At 36.2% G+C, this 26,258-nt stretch overlaps 1 protein-coding gene across 3 annotated transcripts in view; it reads right to left on the minus strand.

Annotated features, from left to right (window-relative positions):
- Positions 1-1,783: 1,783 nt before the first annotated feature.
- The window catches only part of ODR4 (odr-4 GPCR localization factor homolog), a 30,395-nt gene continuing 5,920 nt past the window's right edge, over positions 1,784-26,258 (minus strand). For all 3 annotated transcript variants that reach the window (XM_024552533.3, XM_024552523.3, XM_045188727.2), the window contains 11 exons: positions 23,526-23,621; positions 21,059-21,165; positions 19,997-20,033; positions 19,116-19,256; positions 18,273-18,368; positions 17,214-17,282; positions 13,547-13,675; positions 12,753-12,843; positions 9,335-9,520; positions 3,277-3,387; positions 1,784-2,080 (listed from right to left, as the gene is read on the minus strand). In XM_024552533.3, coding sequence (XP_024408301.2) covers positions 2,013-2,080; positions 3,277-3,387; positions 9,335-9,520; positions 12,753-12,843; positions 13,547-13,675; positions 17,214-17,282; positions 18,273-18,368; positions 19,116-19,256; positions 19,997-20,033; positions 21,059-21,165; positions 23,526-23,621 — 1,131 coding nt within the window. In that variant the 3' untranslated portion in view covers positions 1,784-2,012. The remainder of the gene's footprint in view (positions 2,081-3,276; positions 3,388-9,334; positions 9,521-12,752; positions 12,844-13,546; positions 13,676-17,213; positions 17,283-18,272; positions 18,369-19,115; positions 19,257-19,996; positions 20,034-21,058; positions 21,166-23,525; positions 23,622-26,258) is intronic.

Raw genomic sequence — 26,258 nt, forward strand, 5'->3', positions numbered from 1 at the left:
CGAATAATAAAAGCACCTCAGAATACTTTAATTATAATCACCCTCCTCCTCTCATCTTATAAACTATTGCCCAATTCTTCAATTATACGCTGTTTTAAAAGTACACATAAACATTGCATAAAATATTTATTTAGTTTTACAGTTGCTTACAACTTTACTTCTTATAAACACTTCATTACGGTTGTTTTCCAGAAACACGTGATTTACATATGTTCATCGTTTTATTTGCTCACTAGTTCTGGAAGGATGATTCGGATCATCCTTTTGCAGTCTCTTAATGAAGGTCCGTTGACGGTAAAGTCCGTTTTTCATCTGAGCATGCCTTTACTTCAGTCTTACTTGGTGCAAATTCTAAGTTGATAATTAGGTTTTCTCACAGTTTTGAAAGCATTATATTACCATCTTTTGGGTACACTGTTGCCATTAAGAAGCCAACTCAGTATTTGTCTCACCTTCATTAGTATTTTTCCTCCTTTGATTGCTTTAAAATCTTTGGTACCTTGCAATTACATGACATTGGGTTTAGGCATGAATTTTATCTACATATGCTTGGGATATATTGTGCTTCCTCAACTCGTGAACTGTTTTTCTGACATATGTGGAAAATTGTTATTTCCTCAAATATTTTCACTCCTCCATCCTCTCTATTCTTTGTCTCTGGTGCTTCCCATTTTTATAACTCTCCCCTCTATAACTCTTAGAATTTGTATCTTCCAGCAAGTCATTTCTCCTTGCTGCAAACTGAGTCATGTCTTTAGCTTTAGCTTCCGGTTTATTCATTGTCTTTTCAGCCGAGTGTAATATGATATTCAACATGTCTAAGGTTTTTTTAAATTTCCAGTAACGTTTCTCACTTCTAGTAGTCCCATTTGTTTTATTTGGCATATCTGCCAGTGGTTCCATCCTTCATGTATGATGGTGATGAGACCTTAGAGAATTTAATCCGTAGCTGGTCCTTTCCATAGGTTCTTTCTCATGCCAGCCAGTTTCAACTTGTGCTAGCGATCTCTAGTCATGAACATTGCTTATCTTACTCTACGGGAGTCCTCGGCCTGTACCCTGCTTCTGCCAGGAGTCACAGGGCGCTACAAGCTGAGGGCCACCTCCCCTGTCCTGGCTGGGGAAGCATCTCAGACTCAGACTGGTCTCCTTGTCGCTGGCCCGAGGTAAACCACGTAAGGCAGTGCTGAAGTTGGTGTCTGCCGCCCCGGCAACCACAGGCCACCTGTATGCCTAATACAGTACGCACGACTCCCAACTCAAAACGTGTTTGTTTTTGTAGGGAAAGGAAAATAAAGGTATGGTTCTTGGAGATTCCCCCTACTTTCTCTGAGCCTACGAATGCATTCAAAGGGAAACTTTTATTCAGGATCTAGGTGTTTTACAATACCTAGTCTAAAGTACAGCTGGAAGAAAATGTCTTATTTAACACACTAAAACAATTATGATACACGAATGTGAGAAAGCATGTGACTTACGATACTCCTTACTGATTCAAATCTGGGAAGGTTTCCTACCCCTTGATTAGACCTTGATCCGTACTTTGGAACTGGGTGTACATTAGAAAGGTCCTTCAGTATGAACGTACCCAACAGGTTGTTACCCCACTTCGAGGAAATTTCTCCTGTTGTCCCATCACTAAGATACTCAGCCAACCCTGACTATTCAAATTTTCAGTGTCCTGATGAATATGTGGTTCATATCAAGAGGACTAAAATCTGTGAAAATAAATTACTGTTCCGAACATTTAAAAAAATAGGTATAATGACTCGTTACATGCAGCTTCCATCTAGATAAATAACTTTATTTTTGGAAGCCTGAGCAGGTAGAAGCAGGGCTAAACAAGGCAGCTGGTGATTTCACATTAAGTTAGAAACACACCTAACGGGCGTTTGGCAGCAGGTCTGGCTGCTATTGTCTCAAATGCAGATGGCTTGGTGGCATATTTATTACTCGTAGTTGCGGGACCGCGCTCCCCGGACGACCAGGAAGCCCTCTGTGCTTCGCCCTGCTTAATCACTGAAGTAATGAAAGGAGATGCCAGCAGCGAGGATTCCAACCGCAAATGCTGCGATCACACCTAAAAGTAAACAAACACGAAACGAGTGGAAATGGAATGAGCGAAAGAAAGGCTTAACTGACGTTAGCCTCTGACATATAGGTTACTGACGGACCTAAGCAACAACACACCCACACAAATACAAATACATATTCAAGTCCAAATATAAATGCAAATACACATATGCGTATGTCCTAAAAGCTGACAAAGTCTTAGAGGAACATAGAGCAGTAAGTTGAAAAAAACAGATTGCAAATGTTAGACTGGTAGTCATGTACTTCAACATCTTCACAGAACCTTTGCCTACAAAAAATGGTGTATTTCTTACACGTGTGTACACTCACATCCATCTAAGGGAAAAACTGACACACACTTCAAAAGGGTTCTATACATGTATACTGACGTTCCAGCTATTTCATGCTACTTGGCTTAAACCAAACGAGACAGCTCCAATGTGCAGTGGTTCTCCATCACTTCAATGCAAAGTCATTTGTACGGCTGCTGAAAACTACAGAAACCAGATTCCTCCTTTCTAAGAATTAGTAACTCGAGGCTGGTAATTCAGCTTTACCCCCGATTATCGTTAAGTTACAACAGAATGCACCAGAGTATCCCAAACACACACACACACACACACACGTACAAAGAATTTACATAATTAACAGGTTTATCTAATAAGTGACAAGAAAAACAACTAAAACTGGCGCTCAATCAAAAATCCAAATACCAATAAAGCATTTCTCAAAAATACTTATAAGGCACTCCACGAAACGGTAGCGTACATGTTCTCTGATCAGTAAGTTTGAAAATGTGAAAGTGACTGCCACATTATCTTGGAGTCTTTGAAATACTGCGGAGAATTATAAATTTCCACCCTGGAATTTGGCTTTTTTCATAGTACAGACATCAAAATCTGCAATAGTAATCCTGGGAACACCAGTTTGGGTAACATTGTTCCTATAATACTAACGGATTCCCAAAACTCAGCATGCTTTTCTTCTAAAAATGCAAAAAATTAGCAGGCAGTATCATTTTTGTGGGCACTTGGGATAATGCATTACTTATAAATTTTTCTGTCTCCAGGGCCTAGCACTTTCCACAACAATCAATAAATATTGGCTTAATATAGCATTTTTAAGTAAAATAAAACAATTTTAAAGTAACAAGAAAACTCAAATGCAAAATACCATCTTAAAATTATAAAAGAAATAAAATACCTATGTTTTGATGAATTTTCAATACTATTGAAGTTTTAATTGGTTCTTTTGGTTGTTCATCATCCGTGTTATCCAATGAAGCTTCAGTATTCATAGAGGAACTTATACAAGCTGCAAGAGGATAATAATGAATCTTATCGTGGTTTTGGCAATTAATAATTTCAAATAATTAGATATTCATAATAAAGATAGGATCGGCAAACTGCAGCCTATGGGCCAACCTTGCAGCTCACTGGGCAGACTTTTTGTGTTCCACGAAGCCTAAGATACTATTTGGCCCCATACAGAAATGTTTTCTGACTCTTCATCTAGCCTGATATTTGAAATATACAAGCAAAATACGATCATAAATTTGAGCTTACAACGACTCAATGTTAAGCAAGGGAAGCACATTATCTCATTTTACAGATGGAATATAAAACCTGAGAAGTCTATGAGGGTTATAGGCAGCAGACTGCAAATTCAGGTACAAGTATTCTTTCTATTTGATTATGCTGACAATTTCTGTAGGTGTGCGTAGCTGAATTTATTTAACACTGACTGAAAGTATTTGAACTGAAAACATCCTTTGAGATCACATGGAGCACAGGGCTTCATTTCCCCCCAGTACTAAAGAGCCTGACAAAAATCCCAGCACGCACAACAGGTGACAAGGGAAGAGAAATGACTCTGGTTGCAGTAAAGGGGGGAGGGCTCCTGGAGCCACGCCCTTCTTCCTCTCTGAGATGGCAGCGGACTCGAGGGAACTGTGTGTGAAGGCGACCACTTCATGTTGAATCCTTTATTCACAAAGAAGAGGACCACATGAGAGAGAGAGTAAACACTGCTGTCTAAATTCGAAGTGAAACAGCCTACCGCACGGACGGGAAACATCCTTACCGACCTGTGTGCAGCCCAGGGCTCCAGCACAGGCTCACAAGGATGACACGTAATCACTGAAACAGGTATCTGTGGTGCCTAAACCCTTGTATCAGGTCACCAGTCAACAAAAATACTGACTAAGCATGAATCACACCTGTTTGCTACAGACAAATGTTTCACTTGAGCACTTGTATACAAAGAGCACAAAAACGGTTTTATTTGTCATGATGTTATACATCTAATATTGAATTGTTCTATGTAAAGATCATGCTCTAGTAGGTCAAGTCCTCTGTACAAATAATTTAGTTCATTTAAAAACAGACATTCCATTGCTCTGTTATTTCCAATATTTTTAATCTGTCAAAATCCTGTGATTTAATACAAATGCAAGATGATTTTACTGAAGCAGAGCATTTTTCAAGAATGAATTAGGCCTTGTCTTGTCATACAATTTATTTGTATTTACTTCTGGTGGAAATTGTAGGCTTTTAATTTAAATCTCACACACTATGTTAACTTCGGACAAATCTCAAATTAATCAGTAAGAAAACAGGTTTCTTGAGCAATGCAAAGGGCCATCGTGGGTACATGCTAAGTTGTCGGTGTGTTCCATTTTCTTCCAAGCTGTTGATAGGTGGGCAGGGCTATTCAGAAGCTTAAAATTACATGTTAGGACTTGAACTCTGTTGGTTAGTTCTCTTCTTCCTCATCTCTGAATCCTAAGTTAATGAGGTTTCACTAGAGTCAGTGATTTAGCCATAAAAGTACATCTTCAGTATTACTTTTTCTTTATAATTAAATTATCAACGTTTAACCAAACAGCAAAAATTAATTTCAGTTCAGATATCAAGGCCGAACTGGCAAATGAGTTTCACCAGATTTTAAAGGTGTGTCCCCAGAATTTCAGCTGATACTGTGGATGCGGTACATCTGGATTATTAAGTTAATATCTACTAGGAGATGACTAATGCACCTAAGAAATGTTAAAGCCATAGTTATCCCTCCCCTTAAGTGAGTCATTTTGACAAATTGTTCTTCATCCCTTAAGTCATTTAAAAGCATGTTATTTTGAGATACTTACCTGACAAAATATGTATTTTAAACATAGCAACTACTTGGCAACTATATTACAGAAGTAACTAAATAATAATCAAGCAAATAATAACATTGAGTACTTAGAAAATAAAGCCAGATACTTAAACATTTAATGCTGACCGTATAGTAATTCAATTTTTAAATTTAAATATTTCAACTCTACTTTTTATGGTTTATTTTATATGAAAAGACTAATTTCAAATATTTAGAAAAATCTATGTATACTATAAAATATTACTAAAATATTACTTTCATAGTTTACTATTAGTGTTTTTCATTATAATTCAGGAGTCATTATTTTAAAGCCAAAAATGCTAGTTAATAATACGCTGCATTTATGTATCTTTTTCTGTTTAGAAAGTATTTTCCTTAACATTTTTACTGAACTCTCCTATCAACCCCACGAGAGTCTGGGGTTTAGAAGGCACTTGTTTAAGGTTATACAACTGTAAGTGGCAGGCCTGGACTCAACTGGAATACTGTCGTGGTAAAATTAAGCATCTACTATTTTTGAGTAAATTAATAAATGAACAAATGAGTGAATGACTGAGTCAGATTCTAAACCAATAGGATATTTATGTAAAAGCACTTAATTTTTCTATTAAAATGTTTATGTTTTTAGCTTACCCTATAATTTGGGAATGTGTCATTTCATTATTAAAAATATACTCATTACTAAATCATTTCTCCTAAATTAACAAATATTTGATAAAGTACAACTAATGTAATTCTAGAAAAGTCATATTCTTGGCCATAATACAACGGATGCCACTGCTCATTCCCTAAAAGGCCTAGGGCTACTTTTACTGTATTTATTATTCAGAATGAACTCAAATGTTCCCTGCTCTGAGAAGTTTTCCTTGAATCCCTTGTAGATATAGTGCCTGTGCTAAGTGTTCTGCTAATTCTCTGTTCCTCTATCATAGAGCTTATCATCTTCTTTTGGAATAACCCATTTCTCTGCATTTTCCACAATACAATCAGTAAAACCATGGGACTTTTAATATACTTGGGATCATACCTTATATACTATAGTAGCATTATATTATAGAGCATCAATTTATATAAGACATGTGCTTTCCATTAAAGTGAAATATAAAAGGAGAGGAGTAATAAAGAATTTAAAAATGGAAAGAATTTACTTAAATTTGAAAATGCTAATGTCAAAACTTTGCTATTATAGAATATAGGTTATTGCTGACCAAAAGTCAAAATATTTTTTCTGATTAAATTATTAACCAAATCACCGAGACCCTAAACTTCTGGTCATGAATCCCGACTAAATCCTCAGTTACTCTTAGGAACTCAGTACGTGCTCTGCATAATTAGCAATGCGCAGGCCCTCTCTTTCAGGTCAGATCGTGGTGTCTTGAGGAAGGAAATCGGGTCACCGGTTCGCATCTGTCACATTGCCTTGAGCACAGCAGATGCCTAGCAAGTATTTGATAAACGGACACACCGAACGCTGCAAACCAGAACAAACATCTCTGGGGCAATGTGTTCTTCACCCCTTCATACGCTCTGAACTTCTGAGCCACAGTCTGCACCGTGTTCAGTGTAGTGCCCCATGCAAGCCTTAAAAACTTCGTGCGGCTAGGCACAAGCTTACAACTTCTCCCACATAAAATTAAGTATCTCTCAGGCAGCTGGTAATGATATTTATGGATACCTATCATGTTTTAGGCAGGGAGCTCTGGGAAATAAACGTTCTACGTGCTTGCTTTAAAAAATCCTAGTCTCGTGAAAAATTATACTGATACAATCAAGGTGAAATTAAACCAGGATAAAGTAACATCATCCATTTAAGTTTAAAAAAATTTTTAAATAACAGAATTAAGAGGACCAAGCTAAAATATGTATCTCGATCATAGACAGTAATAGTCTTAGAGTCTGTACTGGTCAGGTCCCATGGAAAAGTAGTAAAACAAAGCTGTCAGAGAAAAAGCACAGACTCTAGAACCACACTTAAGTTTAAGTTTAAGCTTCCCCATTTACTAGCCTTGTAACCTGGCAAAGTTACTTGACTTTTCTGAGCCTCAAGTCTCTCATTTTCAAGTGCGGCTAATAATACCCACATCACAGGGTTGTTATAAGGCGTAAATGACTTTGTATTTGTAAGGCCCTTAGAACAGCGTCTGGCACATTAGCTTCTATATAGAGAGCTAATACTGTCATTAGAGTATTGGGTTCAATTCAGGGTAACATATTTCAAGAAAGGCAAATCAGAGTATATTTAAAGAACTAGTTTTCAATCTTTCTTAAGTCACCAACCCTTTGAAAGCTACAGATCTCTTCCCCAGAAAATACTATACAATTACTTTCCAGCAATTTGTGGATCTCCCAGAAACCATAACTCCCTATAACTCCAAGGGTTCTGGACACCCCAGGTTAAAATTCATAATCTAGAGGGAGGCAACCAAAGTGGTAAGAAAAAATGAGGTCTGAAAACTATAATAAAGAGAATAGTTGAAGGTAGGTGGGAATACCTGGCTCTAAAATACTCAGAAAGTGACAGCTGCCCTCAAATTTAAAGCATGGTCCCCCAAAAGAAGTACTCATGTTTTATGGCTTCAGATTGCTGAGCAAAGCGTAAGTTGCAGGAAAGCAGATCGGTACTTAGAATGAGGAAGAACAGGGTCTGCATACCCATCTGCTAGGAATAAAGATTTCAGTATTATAGAACAGAGGATGAACTAGGTCAGTGCTCGTGACCCCACATAAAATTCATCCTGATGACCAACAACAGGCTGGGTCAAGAACTACTGGTAGGCACTAGTGACAGAAGTGAACAAAACAAACAAAAATCCCTGCCTGCATGATTCTGAGTTTGGTCTGCAGAGACAACATAGTCACTAATGTGACCAAATACATTTTGAAAACACTTTTACCAGTCTGCTTTCCAAATCTCTACCAAGTAGCCGATATGCTACAGCTATACCTTTAAAAATGTTAGTTTTCAAAAAACTGAAAGACAGCTGCTGCTTTTTTCCCCTCTTTAAAACAAACTTACTATTCTACACCATGATTAATACTAACCGGGAGCTACTGAAAAACCAGAGGGAAAAAGAAACAAACTGACTGACCTGGTGGTCTCCCACTGAGCTGGGGCTTTACTGACAGATTGCTGACTCACCAATACCTACCTGACTCACCATATTAACAAGAAAACTGAATGAAACGCTGCGCTTGTGAGGGGTGGGCATTAGTGAAGCAACAGAGGATAACTAAAGAATCAGAATTTAAAAAGGACTTAAAACACTGCTATATTCAAATTTCATAAATATCCATATTCAGAAGTAACCTAAAGACTTTCTACTATGATGTCAGAAATTTCAAGACTGGGAAATGGCTATGTACCCAATATTCACTGATATCTGCAAATACTTTTACCACATATTTGTAAATGTTTCAGGAAGGCCATCATACATGTACACATTTATTTACAGACATGTTTTCATAGCCTGCTCTCACTAAAAACAAAAACAAAACATGAAGCAAAGCAAAGCAAAATAAAATAAAAAAATAAAAAAAAACAGCCTTCCAAAATGTAAGATCAAATGTGAAAATGATGGCTAGGGGAAGAAAACATGTCACGTGATTTAGATAGAGTGGTAAATCTACCCACTACAAAATAATATTGATCTACTTCTTGGAAGTCTCCATTTCAGCTCAGTATCCAAATTATATAAAGGGAGTAAGTAGGAAAACAGCATGGAGAAGATGTTTAATAAAGTATTTTTTAAAACTCTGTAAAGATGGTTTAACCAAATGGTTAATCAAAATAATGGGTTTTCAGAAAATTTCTTTTAAAAGAAATACCTTAATACCATTATTTCAACCTATTTAAGGCTGTATTCGTTTTATAAAGATCTACTTGCTAGGCTTAGAAAAACGTGAAGTACAGTAAATGTTGGCATAATCTTCCAGGAAAACACTGCCTGCCTGTTTATGTATGTAGAGATTAGACACATTTTTGAAACCTTGGAAGTTCAAACATAACCCCGGCTTTAAGGGAATCTAAAGACGTGTTATTTAACTCGATGTCTCATAGGTGATTTTAGCAGGAGTCTAATCAGGTTCTTAAATAACATCACATAATTACCTGTGTTTATTTCCTCTGCAATTTGCAAATCTTCTATTTGAATCCTATGATCTAACATCTCTGTAAAATGGTCTCTGATTTCTTCAGCTGACTCATCACCAAATTTATAATCACATAACATTACTGCGGATCCCGGAATGGGGACAAAAACTCGGTGAGGGAGGATGTGAAACTCCTTTTCAGAATCTAAAAGGAGAAGAAACATCATCAATATTTAGATAGGTCTGCCCTTGGCATCAGTGATATCTACTCTACAAGTGTATGAAAGCATCACATACTAATAGAACTAAACCCAACCTAAAAGTTATTTTCATTTTCTAACTGACCTGGCACAAAATTGTTCTTACTGAATCCTCCTTTACCTCAACACCTGGTCCCACAAGGGACCTAAATTATACTCCCAAGAAACATGAACTTCAATAGTGTTCAATTGAACACTACCTTCAATATGAAGATGCTGTTGGTTATACAGTCCTGTATTATCCACCCTCCTGTGAAAGAATACCCAGGAGAAAATTTTGTCCCTGGTCTCAGGAATTGCTATTTTTGTGTGTTTTAACTTTACAAGTACTAAATTTTATAAACGGTTTTCCCCTCTCCATGAACGTTCAGAGCCAAATCAGTAGCCAATCTGTATCAAGTGTGTAGAACAGGATGGCATGCATTTCTGTGCATGTATGTATGAAGTGACCTCATTTCCGACTTCATCGTATGAGATGCTAGCAGCCCCCTATGTCACACGTGTGGGACATCAAGATATACGCTTTGTATACTAACCTCACTGCCAATTCCATCTTGCTTTCTTTTCATCTTCCCTTTGCCTCATTCTTATCACTAGCATTCATTATTCTGATCATTAATCTTGATTAAGTTCTTAGTTACTCTTAGGAACTTACTCCATGCTCTCCATAATTAATAAGGCGCACACACTCTGTCTTTCAAATCGGACTACAGGCTTCCTGAGGACAGGAATCTGGTCATTGACTGGTATCTGTCACGTTGCCTTGCACTGAGCAAATGTTTAATGAACAGCTAATACACATACTAATGCTGTAAACTAGAATTCATATTCTGGGGCAACATCAGCACTCCATATTGTCGTAAACAGTATTGAGTAATTTTTAGAAAAAACAATCTGGACCTAAATAAACAATGAAGAACGATGTTTTGTTCTTCCATGAATACTCACAAAGTAAAATACATTTCCCCCAACTTCTAACATCATCACCAGTCCACATAGACACAGTTTTGTTTGGTTCAACACCAGGACTCTAATGAACTATCAACAAAGACCAAGACTTTGTATAAAGAATGACCTTTTCCAGCAATGGATAGGATTGAAAAAGCTATCAATATACAGACCAAGTAGAAGTAGGCTCACTTTGATAGTAACCTGCATTGCCTTGCGAAGAAACAAGTGGCAGCTTTATACAACTACAAACATAAGATGAAGGATGTCTTAAGTGTCAGGGGAAATGCAATGACTTAAATTATATGTCCCTGCCATATTCTGCTTATCATCTTGTTTTCACAAGAGAACTGGAAGAACAATTTTACTCTTTGACCAGACTGCCGCCTAGCTGTAAAATTATGTTACTGCAATTGGTACTGTAGCACGTAAATTGTCCACACACTGAAATGAGGAATATGTTATTTTATTTGGGGCCACAGCTTCTTTAAACAGGTTAAGTTAAAAACTTTCAATGATGGCTATAATGTGTATGTTTAATTGGCATGCAAAACTTAGAAACTATTTCAAACTGCATTCCTTCTAGCTTTGCCTAAAAAAGACATAAATATGCTTGTTATAAAATCAAATGTTACAGTATTGGTTGCAATGAATTTACTCATTAAAAAAGAAAAAGCACATAATTTTCAAATTAAAAAGTTAAATTACCCATTTAGTATCCAAATAAGACCAAGTTTTCTAGTTGGTCTGAAGTTTAAAATGGGAAAGGGGAACCTTTTAAAAAAGACATATCTTAAAAACAATTGTAAAAAAGAGTACTTTAGGAATATTCCCACAGCAGAGTAAATAGTTCAACATTATCTGAGTAAGTTCAAAACAGAAAAAAAAAAAATTTAAGCCAATATGATAAGAATTGGGTATTTGCTGATTAACAGAATCCTAACTCATACTCAAGTATTACAGCAACTTTTCTAAAATAGGTGATAGCTGAACTGTCTCTTAAAAGGTAAGTAGCCCTCTGCAGGAAGGGACGAGAAGTACCATCCAGAGAGTGGAACCACGAGCACAGGCAAAGAGGCTGCAGTTGCTCAGAAAGTGAGTTCCTAGCACCAGGAGAGCTGTACCATACACAGAGACAGGGAGCAAAAATAAGCCGCAATGAGATGAGGCTGTTAGGCTGAATGGGCGGCTAAGTGACCAGGTTTCACACAAAAGTCTCAATCCAATTGTTACATGTAAGATTCAAACTCATTTCTCTGCAGAACTATACTCAGCAAAAACTATACATTTCACTACTAGTGGACACAAATTCAGGGTTATTTGTGAAGTACAGGAAGGACAAATGTTAAACCTGGCAATCCCAATAATCTTTCAAACTAGGAATACAAAAAAGATTATGATTTGCCTACCAAACCTAATATACTGTCTATCAGTAGTACTAAAAGAAGTCAGTTTTATAGAGGAGCTATGTTTTCTTCTATAAATATAAAAATAGTCCCTTAACAAGCTAATATATATGTTTCAATTATGTGTATATTCAACTATGAATTGCTAATCTACTCACATCTGAATGGTAGCAATGTGAAGATGAATGTGTAGATTTAAAAAGCACATTCAATATTATAATGTTCTTTTTGAATAAAATAATTATTTTTAATACAAATTACAGAAACAGTATAAATTGTTTATGTTTCAAAAAATGTAATAGTTACGATAGATTATAACATGATGACCAGACTTTTTAAAATTTAACAAAGTCTGTTGAGTAATAGATAAGAAGTATATAAAATAGTACACAAAAAATTTGGTAGGAATAAGATATCAATTGCATATATACCACACATTAGTACCTATTAAAGAATCTATTATATAATACTAAACACAAATAAAATTTTTGATTATAAATTATTTTAAGAAACCTAATATATATTAATTTTAAAAATTAGGTTTAAAATGTTACCACAGTTTTCTAGTCTGGCAGAAATTCATGAAGAATTTTTTAAAAAATCATCCCAGAAATTGTTCAATGTTGATAGATTTGCTATTCTAAGGTGTTCAGAAACCCTTTTTGGTGCAATTGACAATTTTTCATTCAATGAGAAAAGTAAAATATGACATATTATTGTTAAAGACAGATACAGGCACTTATAAAAGATGACATATATATTACATCTTGACAGCCTATCAATTGAACACATGCAAAAAAAGTACTTAATTTTATACTCATAACTTTTTTTTCTGGAATCTCATTCAAAAGCAGATCCTCAAATAGTATTTCACAACGATCAGCAACTGTATTCAATATATCTCTCTTCATTGCCTGTGGAAAAACAAAACAAAACAAACTACAAATAAGAAACAAAGTCTGTTACTTTTGATTTGTATTATTTTACCACCAAAAAACCCTCACATAACTGGTTTCCTTGTATAATCATGTCCACTAAAATAACTGATAGGTTATTCTTTCTTAAATGTCCACTTACTTAACATGCTTACTAACATTAATAGTTTAAAAGCAAATCTGCCTACCTCATCTACACAACAAATTGAAACCAAATAAATAAATGAAATTTTGCATCTGAACAAATAATGCTAGCGTTCCAAATTAGGAAATGTGTAACTATGACAAAAGTGCCAGTTATCCTTTTTAAAATTTCTGAATTATAGAGATTATAGAACACTACCTAATAATTCTCCCAGTGAATGCTTTCCCTAGTATTTAAAAAATTTGATTTCCCTTAGAAGAAATGATTTCCAATGTATTAGTAACTCACAACTGTGGAGCACTTAATAAATTTGTATAACCATTACTTTAAAAAAGTTACAAATCAGATATTCTACATATAAAAATCTTACAACCAATAACGTGGTATAATTGTACTGCCCAACTGATTGGACCTTGATTAGTTAAAATGAAATTAGTGATTCTGAAAGTTGGGAGTGGAAACAATAAAACTTTAGGATGTTTGAGTAATGATGTTAACAGGCTTCTGTTTCTTGGGTACCAGTCGCTCCCTCTGTACCTGCACAGCATCTTTAACCTTGGGTTTATTGCTGTGAACATAAGCTCTGCATTTCACAGTGCCCTTCAGGTTGACCGAGCCGCTGCAGACCTGGACGGTGGCTGTGGATCTGTGGTCTGAATTCAAAAGCTGAAAGACAAAAACCACTCTAAGTTCTAACAGCCAATCCTATATTATTAACCATATAAACTGCACTATTAACTATATGAAATATTTAAACATTATAGAAGCCAAGTCATAAAGCGAGAAGAAATTTTTGACTGAATCGTTTATAAATATTCTCCAAAAATTATTAAAAGGCCTTCATATTTCTGCTTGTAAGTTATATATTATTTTCTGAGAATTTTGAATACAGTGTGAAATTGAACACAACTACATCTAAATTTTTTCTTCCTGATATATGATCCAGAACACCAATATTCAATCATCATGTTCACTAAAACACGTGTAACTTGCAGATCACTCAGGTAAGTACTGTTACCAGGAAAGACGTATAAAGAAGACGTGATCTCACAGGAGTTACAGGGCAAGCGACGGAAGATCTGCACAGACTACACAGCAGGATGTGATAAATATGGCAGATCTATAAGCAATGCATAGACACTCACTTATTTCTACGCTTTCAACTCCTAACTTTCACAGACTGCCGTAATGCTATACACTCCGCAGCAGGCAAAAAGCAAGCCAACTACGCCTGTCACTAGAAATGGTATCAGTGGTTACAAGCAGTGACTTTCATCTCACAGTCCCATTCACCTCTACTCTAAAGAGCGCTAGTTCATGCTGGGTTCTGAGATGTTTCACAGACATTATAACCTTATCAGTTCAACAAGTGCCAAAACGAGGAGAGGAGATTCCTGAAACATGGACAGCACTACTAGAGGTCTATGAAATCACGATGGAAGTATAAATGATGTTTAAAAACCCCACACAACGGACACATAAAATATATTCTGAGTACACCTGGAATGTATCATGCAACAATAAGGTCAATTCTGAAGAACAGAAATAAACCATGCAACTTATGATGAGTGTTAACTGTGTGTGTGCAATAAAGAACAATCAGGAATTGATAAGAAAAAATGGTGATGAAATCAAATGACTTAAATATTTAGCTACTGAAAAAGCATTAATAGTCAATGTCTACTGTAATTCAAGCAAAAGCTAGGTTTTTTTAAAGAATTTAAATTTAACAATAGTAAATGTGTTGGTGGTAAAAAATCTGTAACAGATCAAATAGTTCAAAAGGTTCCAGGTTCGTTTAAAAATGTCAACGAACCAAGCAGCAGGGTGACAATGCTGATACATATCTGCAATAAGCTTCCCATGATACTTGTGGAAATCACTGAGACATGGGCAAGGTGGGGGTGCAGGAGGAGGAATGGGCTTCCCTCATCCACTATGCAGAGCTTTACTATAAATAAAACTAGTCTATTTTGGCAGACAAGACCCTATTTACACATCTAATATCTATCTTTAATATATATTTTATAGTATGTAACACAATGATGACATATAAACCACGTATGTACAGATTAGCGTATTGTTTTCTGAACTAAACGAGACTACACATACAGGACTATACACACACACACACACACACACACACCAAGGAGAAGTTTTTAAAAGATATGGAAATCGGCTCACTCCGTTTAGGTGGAAATGTATCTGAGTTCTACAAATATCAACTCCTCTCGGTTTCTCTGGACTTAGGAACAAACTGGCTTACAAAAAGGCTTTGGGAACCTAACTTTTTCATTAGTGGAGGGACTTCTGTGATACCAACACAGTATTTCGGAAAAGGAAAGACCCCTCTGGTTACAGTGGCCAGGTGAAACTACACAAGTGGCAGCATTTGGGTGAGACCTCACTGTCTGGACAGGACCCTGACAGTCTGGATGACAGGGAAGACACCTGGCTCAGGGCACACACAGGGTTTTGGAGGGACACAAAGCATATCCCAGAGGAGTAAGTTAGAAAGTAATGAAAAGACATGCTAGGGCCATGGAAAGCCTTGAATTAGACTCTTCTAGCTGCTCCCTATTGAGCAATTAAGGAATTTTAAGCAAGGAGAATAACAATCAGTGTCTGATCCTTACACACACTTAGTAAGTATTTTCTGAAAAAAAAAAAGTAAACGAACAAGTGAATAAATGCAGACTGTGATTCAGAAAGGGTAATCTGGAAGATATGCCCAATATATATATATATATAAAAAGAATCAGGATTTTCAGAGACACAGTCACTCTGGACAAAGATGAACAGAGGGAGAGAGAGCATTTCAGAGTTACTTGCGATGATATAAGGAAAGTAATAATGTTGTAAGGCCAATGGCAGTGGGACCGACTATAACAAAAACAAAAGATGACCTTAACACTGCAAAGAAAGAATCAACAAGACTTGATAGAGGCTGAATGGGAGGAAAGTGGCATCAAGTACTTACTGACTACTTATTATATATTGACTTCAAAGTTTCCAGTTGACTGACCATGGAATGATTGAAAAAATATACTACACTACATAATATTAAATATCATTACAACAAATTATCTCTTATGATAATTTATGATATTGTCTTCCACTTCTCTCTCAATATTTCCACTCTATACCACATCTTTCAACTGTAATTTTATCACTAAAATAATTTTAACTGAATTATTTGATAAACCAAGAGGTCACATAAGCATAACTAGTAAAAAACATTTAGGTAAAGGAATAGCCTTCAAATGAAGGGCACTCCTAAAATCAAAAAAAAAAAAAAAAAAAGGAGGAAAACAAAAGATTAAAAATACTTTTAAAGTATTGAGAAATTAAGAACTAATGTTGAGTGGCATAAATCCAATGACAATTTAGTAATGCTCTATTGCTAAACACAGAGAATGAAAAGAAGAAATTAAAAGATTCTCATAAATCTATTTTTTTCAGTTAAAAAATATGCAAGTCCTAAGACTACTTTCAGGGATGATTCCTATAGTTTGTTACTAAAAAATATGCACGTCCTAGTAATATTTTTGTTTCAACATTTCCAGTATAATACTGAAATTAAAAGTTTTCTAAAACATGGATGTTCTTTATACCCTGCCTGTTTTCAAGGAAAATTCCAAGCAGGATTAAAATCAAAAGCATGCATACTTTTAGGAAAAATTAGCAGCTTTAACTTCTTACTCTTCTAGATGCCCAACTTTCAATTTCTGAAAAGAGATGTGTAACTTAAAACAGCCATAAAAAATTAGAAATTGTTGATAATGTGTGATTTTTATCAAATCAGAAGAGGTGTAAAGCTACTTCATATTAAGTAAATGACAACTCTTGGCATATCTGTGCCCACATATTCTACCTTTAAGTTGTTAAGAATTACATCTGTGCTCCTAAAACATACAACCCAAAATATTGCACACATGTGCGTGTGTGTGTGTGTATGTTTATATTTAAATGCTATCTACTTTCAGTTAGAAGTTTCATAGTCTTGGGCTAAAAGACTCAAATAGGTTTTATTAAAATAATGTTTCTTGGGAGTAACTTTCCTAGAACGGGACATCTTTTACAGTCTCTTACGTCTCTCAAATTATTTGACTCTCTAATTAGAAACATTAAAACAGAAACAATTTCATTAATGTCATTGTTCAAAATAACACATTTTAGATAAGTAGGATTTTAAAATATTTACCAATTGTGTTAGCACTCTGACATCAAAAGAATGACTAATTGCTTGAGCATTTCCTCTAGAAGATTTTTTCTGGAAAAAGAAAGTTAAAAAACTAGATTATTAAGATCAGAGTGGAACATAAAAGATGATTTAGGAACTATCCTACACACACTAGATAACCTAGAGGAAAAAACCTTATTATTTGTTTTATTTTAGCTTTTTCTACAGACATGTTATTTTGTGTATCTACAGCAATCAACGTGGACTGTTAAAAACCATTAATTTCCTACTTTTACTCCTCTAGAGCAAGGACTGGCAAACCGTGGCCTAGGCGTCCAATTCAGACTGCCACCAGGCTTTGTAAATAGAGTTTCGCAGGCACACAGCCAGGATCGTTCACTTACCCGTTGTTCGCGGCTGCCTTCATGCCACAGCATCGGAGCTGAATAGCTACGACGACACCAAATGGCCCACAAAGTCTAAAATATTTACCACTTGGTTTTTTCCATGAAGTTCACTGACCCTTGCTCTGAAAGGAGAGTTCACCGAAGTTTCTCCTCAAATGAAAGCTATTTTAGAAGCCCATAGACACCCCTCTTTAAAATGGAGAAACTTAGTCTTCAAACTGCTATCAGGGCAAGATTCCAATTATTTCAGAAATAATCTCCTAGCCCTGGCTGGTATGGCTCAGTGGATTGACCATGGGCTGCGAACCAAAGGGTTGCCAGTTCGATTCCCAGTCAGGGTACATGCCTGGGTTGTGGGCCAGGTCCCCAGTAGGGGACGTGCGAGAGGCAACCACACATTGGTATTTCTCTCCCTCTCTTTCTCCTTTCCTTCCCCTCTCTCTAAAAATAAATAAGTAAAATCTTAAAAAAAAAAAAAAAGAAAGAATTTCCCATCATTTCCTGAAGGAAACATCTGCCCTTTACTTTAAAAGACCTTAGAAATAAGAAGTAGATGAAAACTACTTCTTATGAAGTAGTTTTCATGAAGAAAAGGACTGAAGAACTAAGAACAGTCATCTTTTATTTTTCCTTAACACAAATAATTTCATAAGATAATTTTTTCTTAACTCACCTGTCCTTCTAGTAGGTCACAATCTTCAGCTTTAACTTGTCCATTGATCAAATAAACCCCATTTTCTATTTGCTTGGCCCAGCGTACAAGTCCGTTCTTAAGAGAAACAACACGGTAGCTCTCAGACATGATGCCATCTCAAATACACTCCCTAGAGTCGACTTTTTCCACCTAATACACTGAGGTAGTAAAAACCTCTAAGTATCAGTAATGTGGTACGTAAACTCACTCTCACAAACAGCAAAAAATGTGTACCCCCAAATTTTGGCACCTTACTCATATTTAATAATAGTGTTTGTAATCTTTATCCCAAGCTATCATTCGTATCAGACTTAGGAGGCTTAGTAACTGCAGGGCCACAGTCAAATACACTCAGTAATTTCCATTATCTTTTAAAAATGTGAGAAGAGAGAAAGAGCCTGAAATACAAAAAGTGGTATTAGAAGAAAAAAGAAGCAACCTCCATTTGCCTCCTTCGATGGAAATGAGATATGAACAAAAGAATGATATAGAAATTTTTAAAAGGACTGAAAAAGAGAAAAAAAAACCATAAAGACCAAGAGAAAGCAAAAAGACCAAACAGTATATATTCTTACATAACTGTATTTTACAATGTGCATAATTATGTTAATTAACAAATATTTATGGAGCACCTACTATGCTCAATACAAGTATACTAGTGTTATGACATTGTGATCTGGGGTAATAAGTTAGTTACCCCAAGCAGTATCATTATAACTAGAATGCAATTGTTGAGGATTATAAACTGAACGGCAGACAACCAGGCCAAAAGCAGATTATCTACTCAGCAATCGCTACAGAAAATCCATGTCACCCTGATACCTTCGTATTTTTCTCCAGAGTATAGCTGACAGAAGTAGCGGACAGCGGGATGTGAATATTAATATGAACTGCACACTCTAAAGAATGCCACGAGGCTGAGAGTCCATTCTGATACTTCCAATCTGCTGGTTTTGCTGAACTCTTCAGCAGGGAGGAAGAAGGAAAAACATAAAACATGTTAGGTCATAACAGGTAGAGCTTAATAACTCATACAACACGCAGCTAACAAACTTGGCCACATTCTTTCATTAAAGGTCCACAGGTTAGAACTAAATAAGAATAAAGCCTGCATTTAAGTTCAGTAATCTTCAGAATACTGAACTCGGCAACTCCCCCAGCGGCTGGCTGGAAAAGGATCAGACTGTCCAAGTTAGAATTCTAACAAATCCTCTGGTCCTCCTGTTCTCATCCGTAGCTTCAATGACGCTAATTCTGAAGCTTCTGCCGTGAAGCAGATAATCACTGAGTGACAACTTGGGCCAGACATTCTCCTGTCTGCCCCATCCTTGCTAACAGAATTCTACAAAGTTACTTTTTCACACTGCTTTTCAACATCTTAGTAAAATGTTACTATGGATTCTGCTGAGTACAAATAAGTTGCTTAGTAGGCATTGTAGCTACCAAAACAAACTTTTACTACCAGCCTCTCAAATATAATACTAAACACATAAGTAAGGTAGGGGAGCTTAATAAAAGTATGTTAACAACTGAAAAAAAGTTTCTTTGTAATAAAATTAATATTTCAAAATTAAAAAACTGGTGGCTATGGACATCAGTAGGAAAGGATAGCATTGAAAATGATAAAACTAAATAAAAAATTGAATTTTATTTTTAAAATAGTTTACAACACAGAAAAATCTTTAAAGAACAATTTTTCTTACCTTTGGATCATGGATATCATAAGTTCGACAAAATATTCTTTACTAGTTAAGGATAGAAATAAACCAAAAGAGAATTAATTCTTCATAATCAAAAGAAAATAAACCATCCAAAAATAAAAGTAAAATAAAGTGCAAGTATCCAAGAGCTTTTATAGAATCACACCACTTTACACACTTAAAGACACATATACACACCTATATGTATATATGTGTTGGTACAAATATACATACGTATAGAAATTGCTCTCACTATAGTTGTGGTGCTTTAAACTATCTCTTACTACTAATAAATGCTCCTAATCACAATGAATAGAACTAAAACACCTGCAAAATTTTCCTCAAATACACACCCTGTATAACAAGTAGGAGTGCTGTTTTGGAGGAGTTAAGCCTGAGATTTTTCAGTGGTTCAAGGGGCCTGTACACAAAACGTTTTAGCTAAATATCCAAAGAAGTTAGAAGCCCAGCTTCTGCAGGAAAAATCCCGTTTTGAATTTTGTCTTTTGCTAGTCCTAGTTCACTGGCCCCTGCACTGCTCCACCCTCTTCGTGAGGCTCTCTCTTGCTTTAGAAAGATGTGCAGTAAAGAGGCTAAGAGGCCCTAAAAGTGGCTTTTAGTGTCACTCGATCTTGGCTAAAGACAAAAATTTCTTGGATATCCTAACCGTTCAGCTCAGTGAGCCTGTGCTTTTAATTGAACATCTTATCAATACCAATTGGAAGTGAAAATTTAACATAATAAAAGCATTACTTGGCAAAGCTGTCAGTTGGCGAGCCTCCCTCTCTGCAGGGGGCCTACTGTGCTTACTGAAGTAATGGCTGGTAAACAGTTTCCAATCCCTAACCTCTGCCACCTCTGTCAAACTCTTTGTGACCCTGAGACATGATCAACAACCATAATTACCGTTACAATCGGCAGCCCAATTGTGTTATTGACAGAAAAACGTATAAACTACGCCTATTTTTAAATACTGATTTAAATAAACGTTTGGGGGGGGATCTTGCAGGAACATTATTTTGGTATCATATACTTTTAAAACACAAACACTTCAAGAAAAGATACTTTTTTGTAGAAGAACAAACGTGAAGTGCCACACGGTCTGAGACCTCCTCTTCTGTGAAATTCCACAGTCTTTTTTTGCTCATAGATTTTTCCATAGCAAATACTAGCTGGAAAAGAGAAAAACAGAGCAACTGAATGCAAAGTGAAAGAAGAAAAGTGAGTGTAGAAAAAACCAGTTATAGTGTCCGTAAACACCATTAAGCTTTAAAATTCCATGATTCTACCATTAACTTCTCTTTTCTTCAAAAGAAAGAGTAAAACTGTTTATTAACCACTTGGGTTCTGTTTCCATAACAACTGGCTTTTATGTAGAAAAATATGATCCACCATCATTAAGAATCAACTGGACACGAAAAACTAATTTTGGGCAACTAACATTTAAGTGAAATATTGAATAAAGACTTCTATTTTATATTTTATTATTAGTTTTTTAATCCTCACTCGTACATATGTTTATTGATTTTTAGAGAGAGAGAGAGAGTAATCAATGTGAGAGAGAAACATCAATCACTTGCCTTCTGTATGTGCTCCACCCAACTAGGGACCAAATCTGCAACCTGGATATGTGCCCTGACCCAGAACAGAACCGACAGCCTTTTGGCGTCCAGGACAACGCTCCAACCAACTGAGCCACCAGGCCAGGGCTAAAGACTTGACTTTAATTAGAATGAGAATTGATAAAAATGAAGCATGTCGTCATTTGGCATCTCTTATTTAAATGTCACAGGAGAGGTAAGGCAATACATAGGGACACACAAAATATGGTAGTAACATAAATTAAAAGTAAAAAGAAATCAGAAATAGCCCTGACTGGTGTGGCTCACTGGGTTGGGCACCATCCTGCACACCACAAGGTCACCGGTTTGATTCCGGTCAGGGCACAGGCCTGGGTTGGGGGCATGAGAGAGGCAACCAATGGCACATCGATGTTTCTCTCCCTCACTCTCGCCCTCCCTTCTCCACTCTCTAAAAATAAATAAAAATAAAAATCTTAAAAAAGTGAGAAATAGTAACATATATTTATGCCAGAAATAAGAATGATAAAAGTGCATACTTGATATGGTGGAGAGGAGGCATAAATTTGGCTCTAAGCTTTCTAACAATAATGTGCACAGAGAAACCTAATCTGCCACCTAATTCGCACAGCCATCAAGCTGAAAACAACTGTAGAAAAGCCACAACTTTTTTCATAATGATATCAAAAGAAATTTTTTCGATGACAGGATTATATGATACAATGAACAAAGTTTGTAACGATGACCTTATGGGAGACACTGACAAGTTTTATAAAGTTAGTTTCTTATAGTGTCCCTTAAGTCTGGCCAATTGAAACAAAGTTAGATAATTCAACCTCACTAATTTCTGAAATACAGCATTTATAGTCTCACAGGCTTCCTAGCAACAGAGGTACAAAAGCAAAAGGCAAGAGGGCCTGCCTGTGTCTCTCTAGCCCACATTCACCCCATTCAGTCTAGCACCAATCACAAAGGATGCACAACCACGGTTATTAAATACATGAAGATTTAGAGTATATTGCAAAATGCTAATGAAATTGAATAACTGTGAAATATACATTTCTTTAAAATGGAGAAAGACAGTCAAAGCTTGAATAACTTGCCAGGAGAGAGAAAAATTTCCCTTTTCTTCCCTTATTTCCTTAGGTACAATACCAAGGTTTTGACAGTGGGAAGTTTGACAGGGAAGGTTATAAAACTGGAAAAATCTGTAGCATCTGGAATTCTTATCTGCACACTTTTTTACTAGAAAAAGTTTTGGGGGGATTCTGTGGGTCTTTGGACCCGTCACGATTATGCGGTCCCCTTCTCTCCTGGGGTGGGAAGTAACTTTTTAAAGGCTCACTTGGATCTTGGGAACTAAGAGAGATGAGAGAGGGCTGCAGTTTGCTTTAGGCGTTAAGGGGAAACGGCTTGTGAACCTTCATCTTTACATCTAGACTATGTTACCCAATTCACTGGTGTAGGAATAAAACAAAAAGTAGGGAATCCGTGATAACTGCTCTGTCCGGGAATAGAAAATAAGCATCTGATTGTTGTTACTTTATGCGTTACTCTCAGGATACTGGGAGACTTGAACAGCTGGAGAAACACAAAACCTATTCATTTCACATTACAGCGATCACTTGAAACTAAATGGAAGGTCCAGCTGAACACTGCTACTGCACGACGAAACCAGGTAAATCATTATAATTGTTTCATAACAATTATAAGTAAAAAATCTTTAAAATACTTTTAAAATATGTAGTTTTGATTGAAAATATAAAAACTGACATTTATTACACACGAGATACCAAGAAATTGGGTGGAAAAGCTGTTTCGACATAACCTCAGCATAAAGAACTATGGAATGGTAATCTAAATACGCCCAGGATCATTGTACATATATGCAAAATCTATTAAAATAAGGTATAACTGTGATCTTACTAAGAATTGTTATATTTCAGACTTACTCTGCGCAGAGCGTTTTGAAAATCACTTCCCATTTCCAAAGTTGTAATAATAAATACTCCAAGAACTAGAAGCCCCCCAGGTAGCATTCTGGATACCTAAAGGTAGAAATGAATTAGTTTACATTAACATTTGGCTTTGGGTTTGAGAAGCTAAATATTCAATCAGCAAATACTGACTGAGCACCACTGCACAGCACTGAGGTAGGGGCTTTGAAAAATGGCTAAAATATTGAGAAACGAATGATAACCAAGGCAAATGGGGTGTCATCATGTACATAATCTTCCTAGAGTATCCTGAGCTTTTACCCTAAAATCACCTTATGAATAAAACCATTTAATAATGAAACCCATGAGCTATATAAATAAACAAACCCCTTTCTCAAGAGATCAAAGACTGAAATATCTTCTAAAGTTTTTTCAATGGCTTCCACTATCAGCTAAATAAAGTATCAATTTTGCCGTAGAGTGAGTGCTATTTCAGACTCTAAAACCCGGCTAATCTGATATTCAGAGCGCCCCTCGTGTGACTCCACTTCCTGTGAAATGTTAAAATACCAGGCAAAGCCTCCTCACCGTGCTTCATACATGTGCCTCGGCTCTCTAGCTCTACACCGCCAGCCGGAGCGGACTTTTCCTTGTCTTCTGGGTGACTTACTACTTAGTCTGGGATCCTTAGGGGAACAAATAATTCACAACTACCTTTTACCCTTTCATCCCTATAGTATTTAGCAGAACACTAAAGCCTGGGATTTGAACAGAGTCTGACTGAAAATCCATTGTTTTCTATTGTTTAGGTTTACCTCAAATTTTTAAACCTGTTTATTGATATAATTGAGCATTTATGTTATTTCATATTGGATAAAAATACTAGCAAGTCTTTCAGTGTTCACTGAATTGTTTGCTTAGGATAAATCTCTTCAAGTCGATCACGACTTTGAGAAGTTATGCACATTTTTAAAGTACTTGATATGTACTACCAGTTTGTCCTCCATAATATCTATGATCTCCCTTCACATCATTGTGGCTACTTCTTAATGCCACATGGATTTCTTTATGCCATCTATCCTCAGGGATCAGAGTGCTTTGGTTATCTTTAGTGTAGTTAATATACGAACAAACTGATCATGAAGTTAGTCTTCGGAAAATTAGATACCATAGCATAACCCCTCATATTGTGGTGTAGTATCTGTTGGTTGTTCTTTCTGATTGCATAAATTCTATTTACTAGAGTAACAAAACCCTGAAATACAAAGAATAAAGTTTTCATATTTAGCATGGGGCACCTGCATATCTTTTCAAAATCACCAACATAAAATTACACATTTCTTTGTAGAGGAAAAAAAAATGTGAATGTACTTTGCTATATAAATTTTGTTTCTGTATGTGTGAGTGTTAATATACACACACATATGTAAATAGAATAGATCTTTCTCTTTCTCTATGCACACACACACCCCCTTGGGAAATTCAAGTTTAAAATATTTAATATTTTTGTTAGAAGACAGTATTAAATATTTCCTGGATTTTTTTATAACTACATAACACCCCTCATCACAAACACAGACACAGACACCAATAAACGTGTGTGCGTTTAAAAGATTTAAAGCTGATTAGAGAAGAAAATAATTCTACTGTTACGTTATCTAACATTCTTTATTAGGTGATACAGCCCATTCAATAACCGGTTTTAAGTGAATGTAAACACCCTTCCTTATCCACACCCCAGTTTGTGTCCTGTTTGTTGTCCAGTAACACCGCCGTCTTCCTGGAAACCCAGGCTAACCACCTTAGCGATCCTTAGCTACTCTCCACGGTGTCCTTCCACTCCCAATCCACCTGGCCACCTAATTGTCCTGATACTAGCTCTTTCTCCGAAGTGTTTTGGCAATGAAGTTTTAGCTCACTGCTTTAGCTTATTCATTTATCCAGTATTTTGGGGTTTTCTTTAAACGCCATGAAAAAACTGTGCTTGGCACTGAGGATATAACCATGAACAAAACAGACATAACCCCTGTTCCTCATGAAGCTGGGTCTTTAGATTCACATCTTCTTCTTCTTTTTTTTTTGATGTTGCTGTACCTGTATGTTTTATGTTCTGTCCTCAGTCACTCTACTCTCCATCTACACTGTACTGAGGCATCAAAATCACTTTCTAAATTACTGACAGATCAATCATATGAACCTCTCCAAACAGGGAACTCTGAAAGTCTACCATACAGCTACTGCCTACCAAACAAACTCCTCACTTCTTGATGGGACTCCAAAGTCATCCATAACTGGCCCCGTACAGTCTGACGTCTAAATCATAGTTTTTTCATACCCCGTGTTTCAATTTTACCCAATCGCTTGCTCTTCTCCTGACATACCTTTAACTTTCATGCCTTCAGGTCATTTATCCACACCCTCTTTTGGGCATTCAATATGCGCCCTGACTTCTCTAGGCAAAGTCCTACTCATCTTTCCAACTCAGCGCCTTCTGCGAAGCTGTCTGAACCTAGCCACTGGCACGTGTTCAGTCACCCCCCCACATTCCTTCAGCACCCTCCCATTTTTACCTCATTTCTCTTACAACTGGTTTGGGTAGTCTCTTTCACTTGGGTTGAAACATAAATTCTGCAGATTTTTAAAAAATTTAACCACCATTTTATTGCCTTGGTGCCTAGCTTAAGTCTTTAAAACAATCTGATCAGAAACTGTATTACCAATAACTACTATTACTTTAAAATAAAATCA

The sequence above is a fragment of the Desmodus rotundus genome, chromosome 12, assembly GCF_022682495.2.
Source record: "Desmodus rotundus isolate HL8 chromosome 12, HLdesRot8A.1, whole genome shotgun sequence".
NCBI classification, from domain to species: domain Eukaryota; kingdom Metazoa; phylum Chordata; class Mammalia; order Chiroptera; family Phyllostomidae; genus Desmodus; species Desmodus rotundus.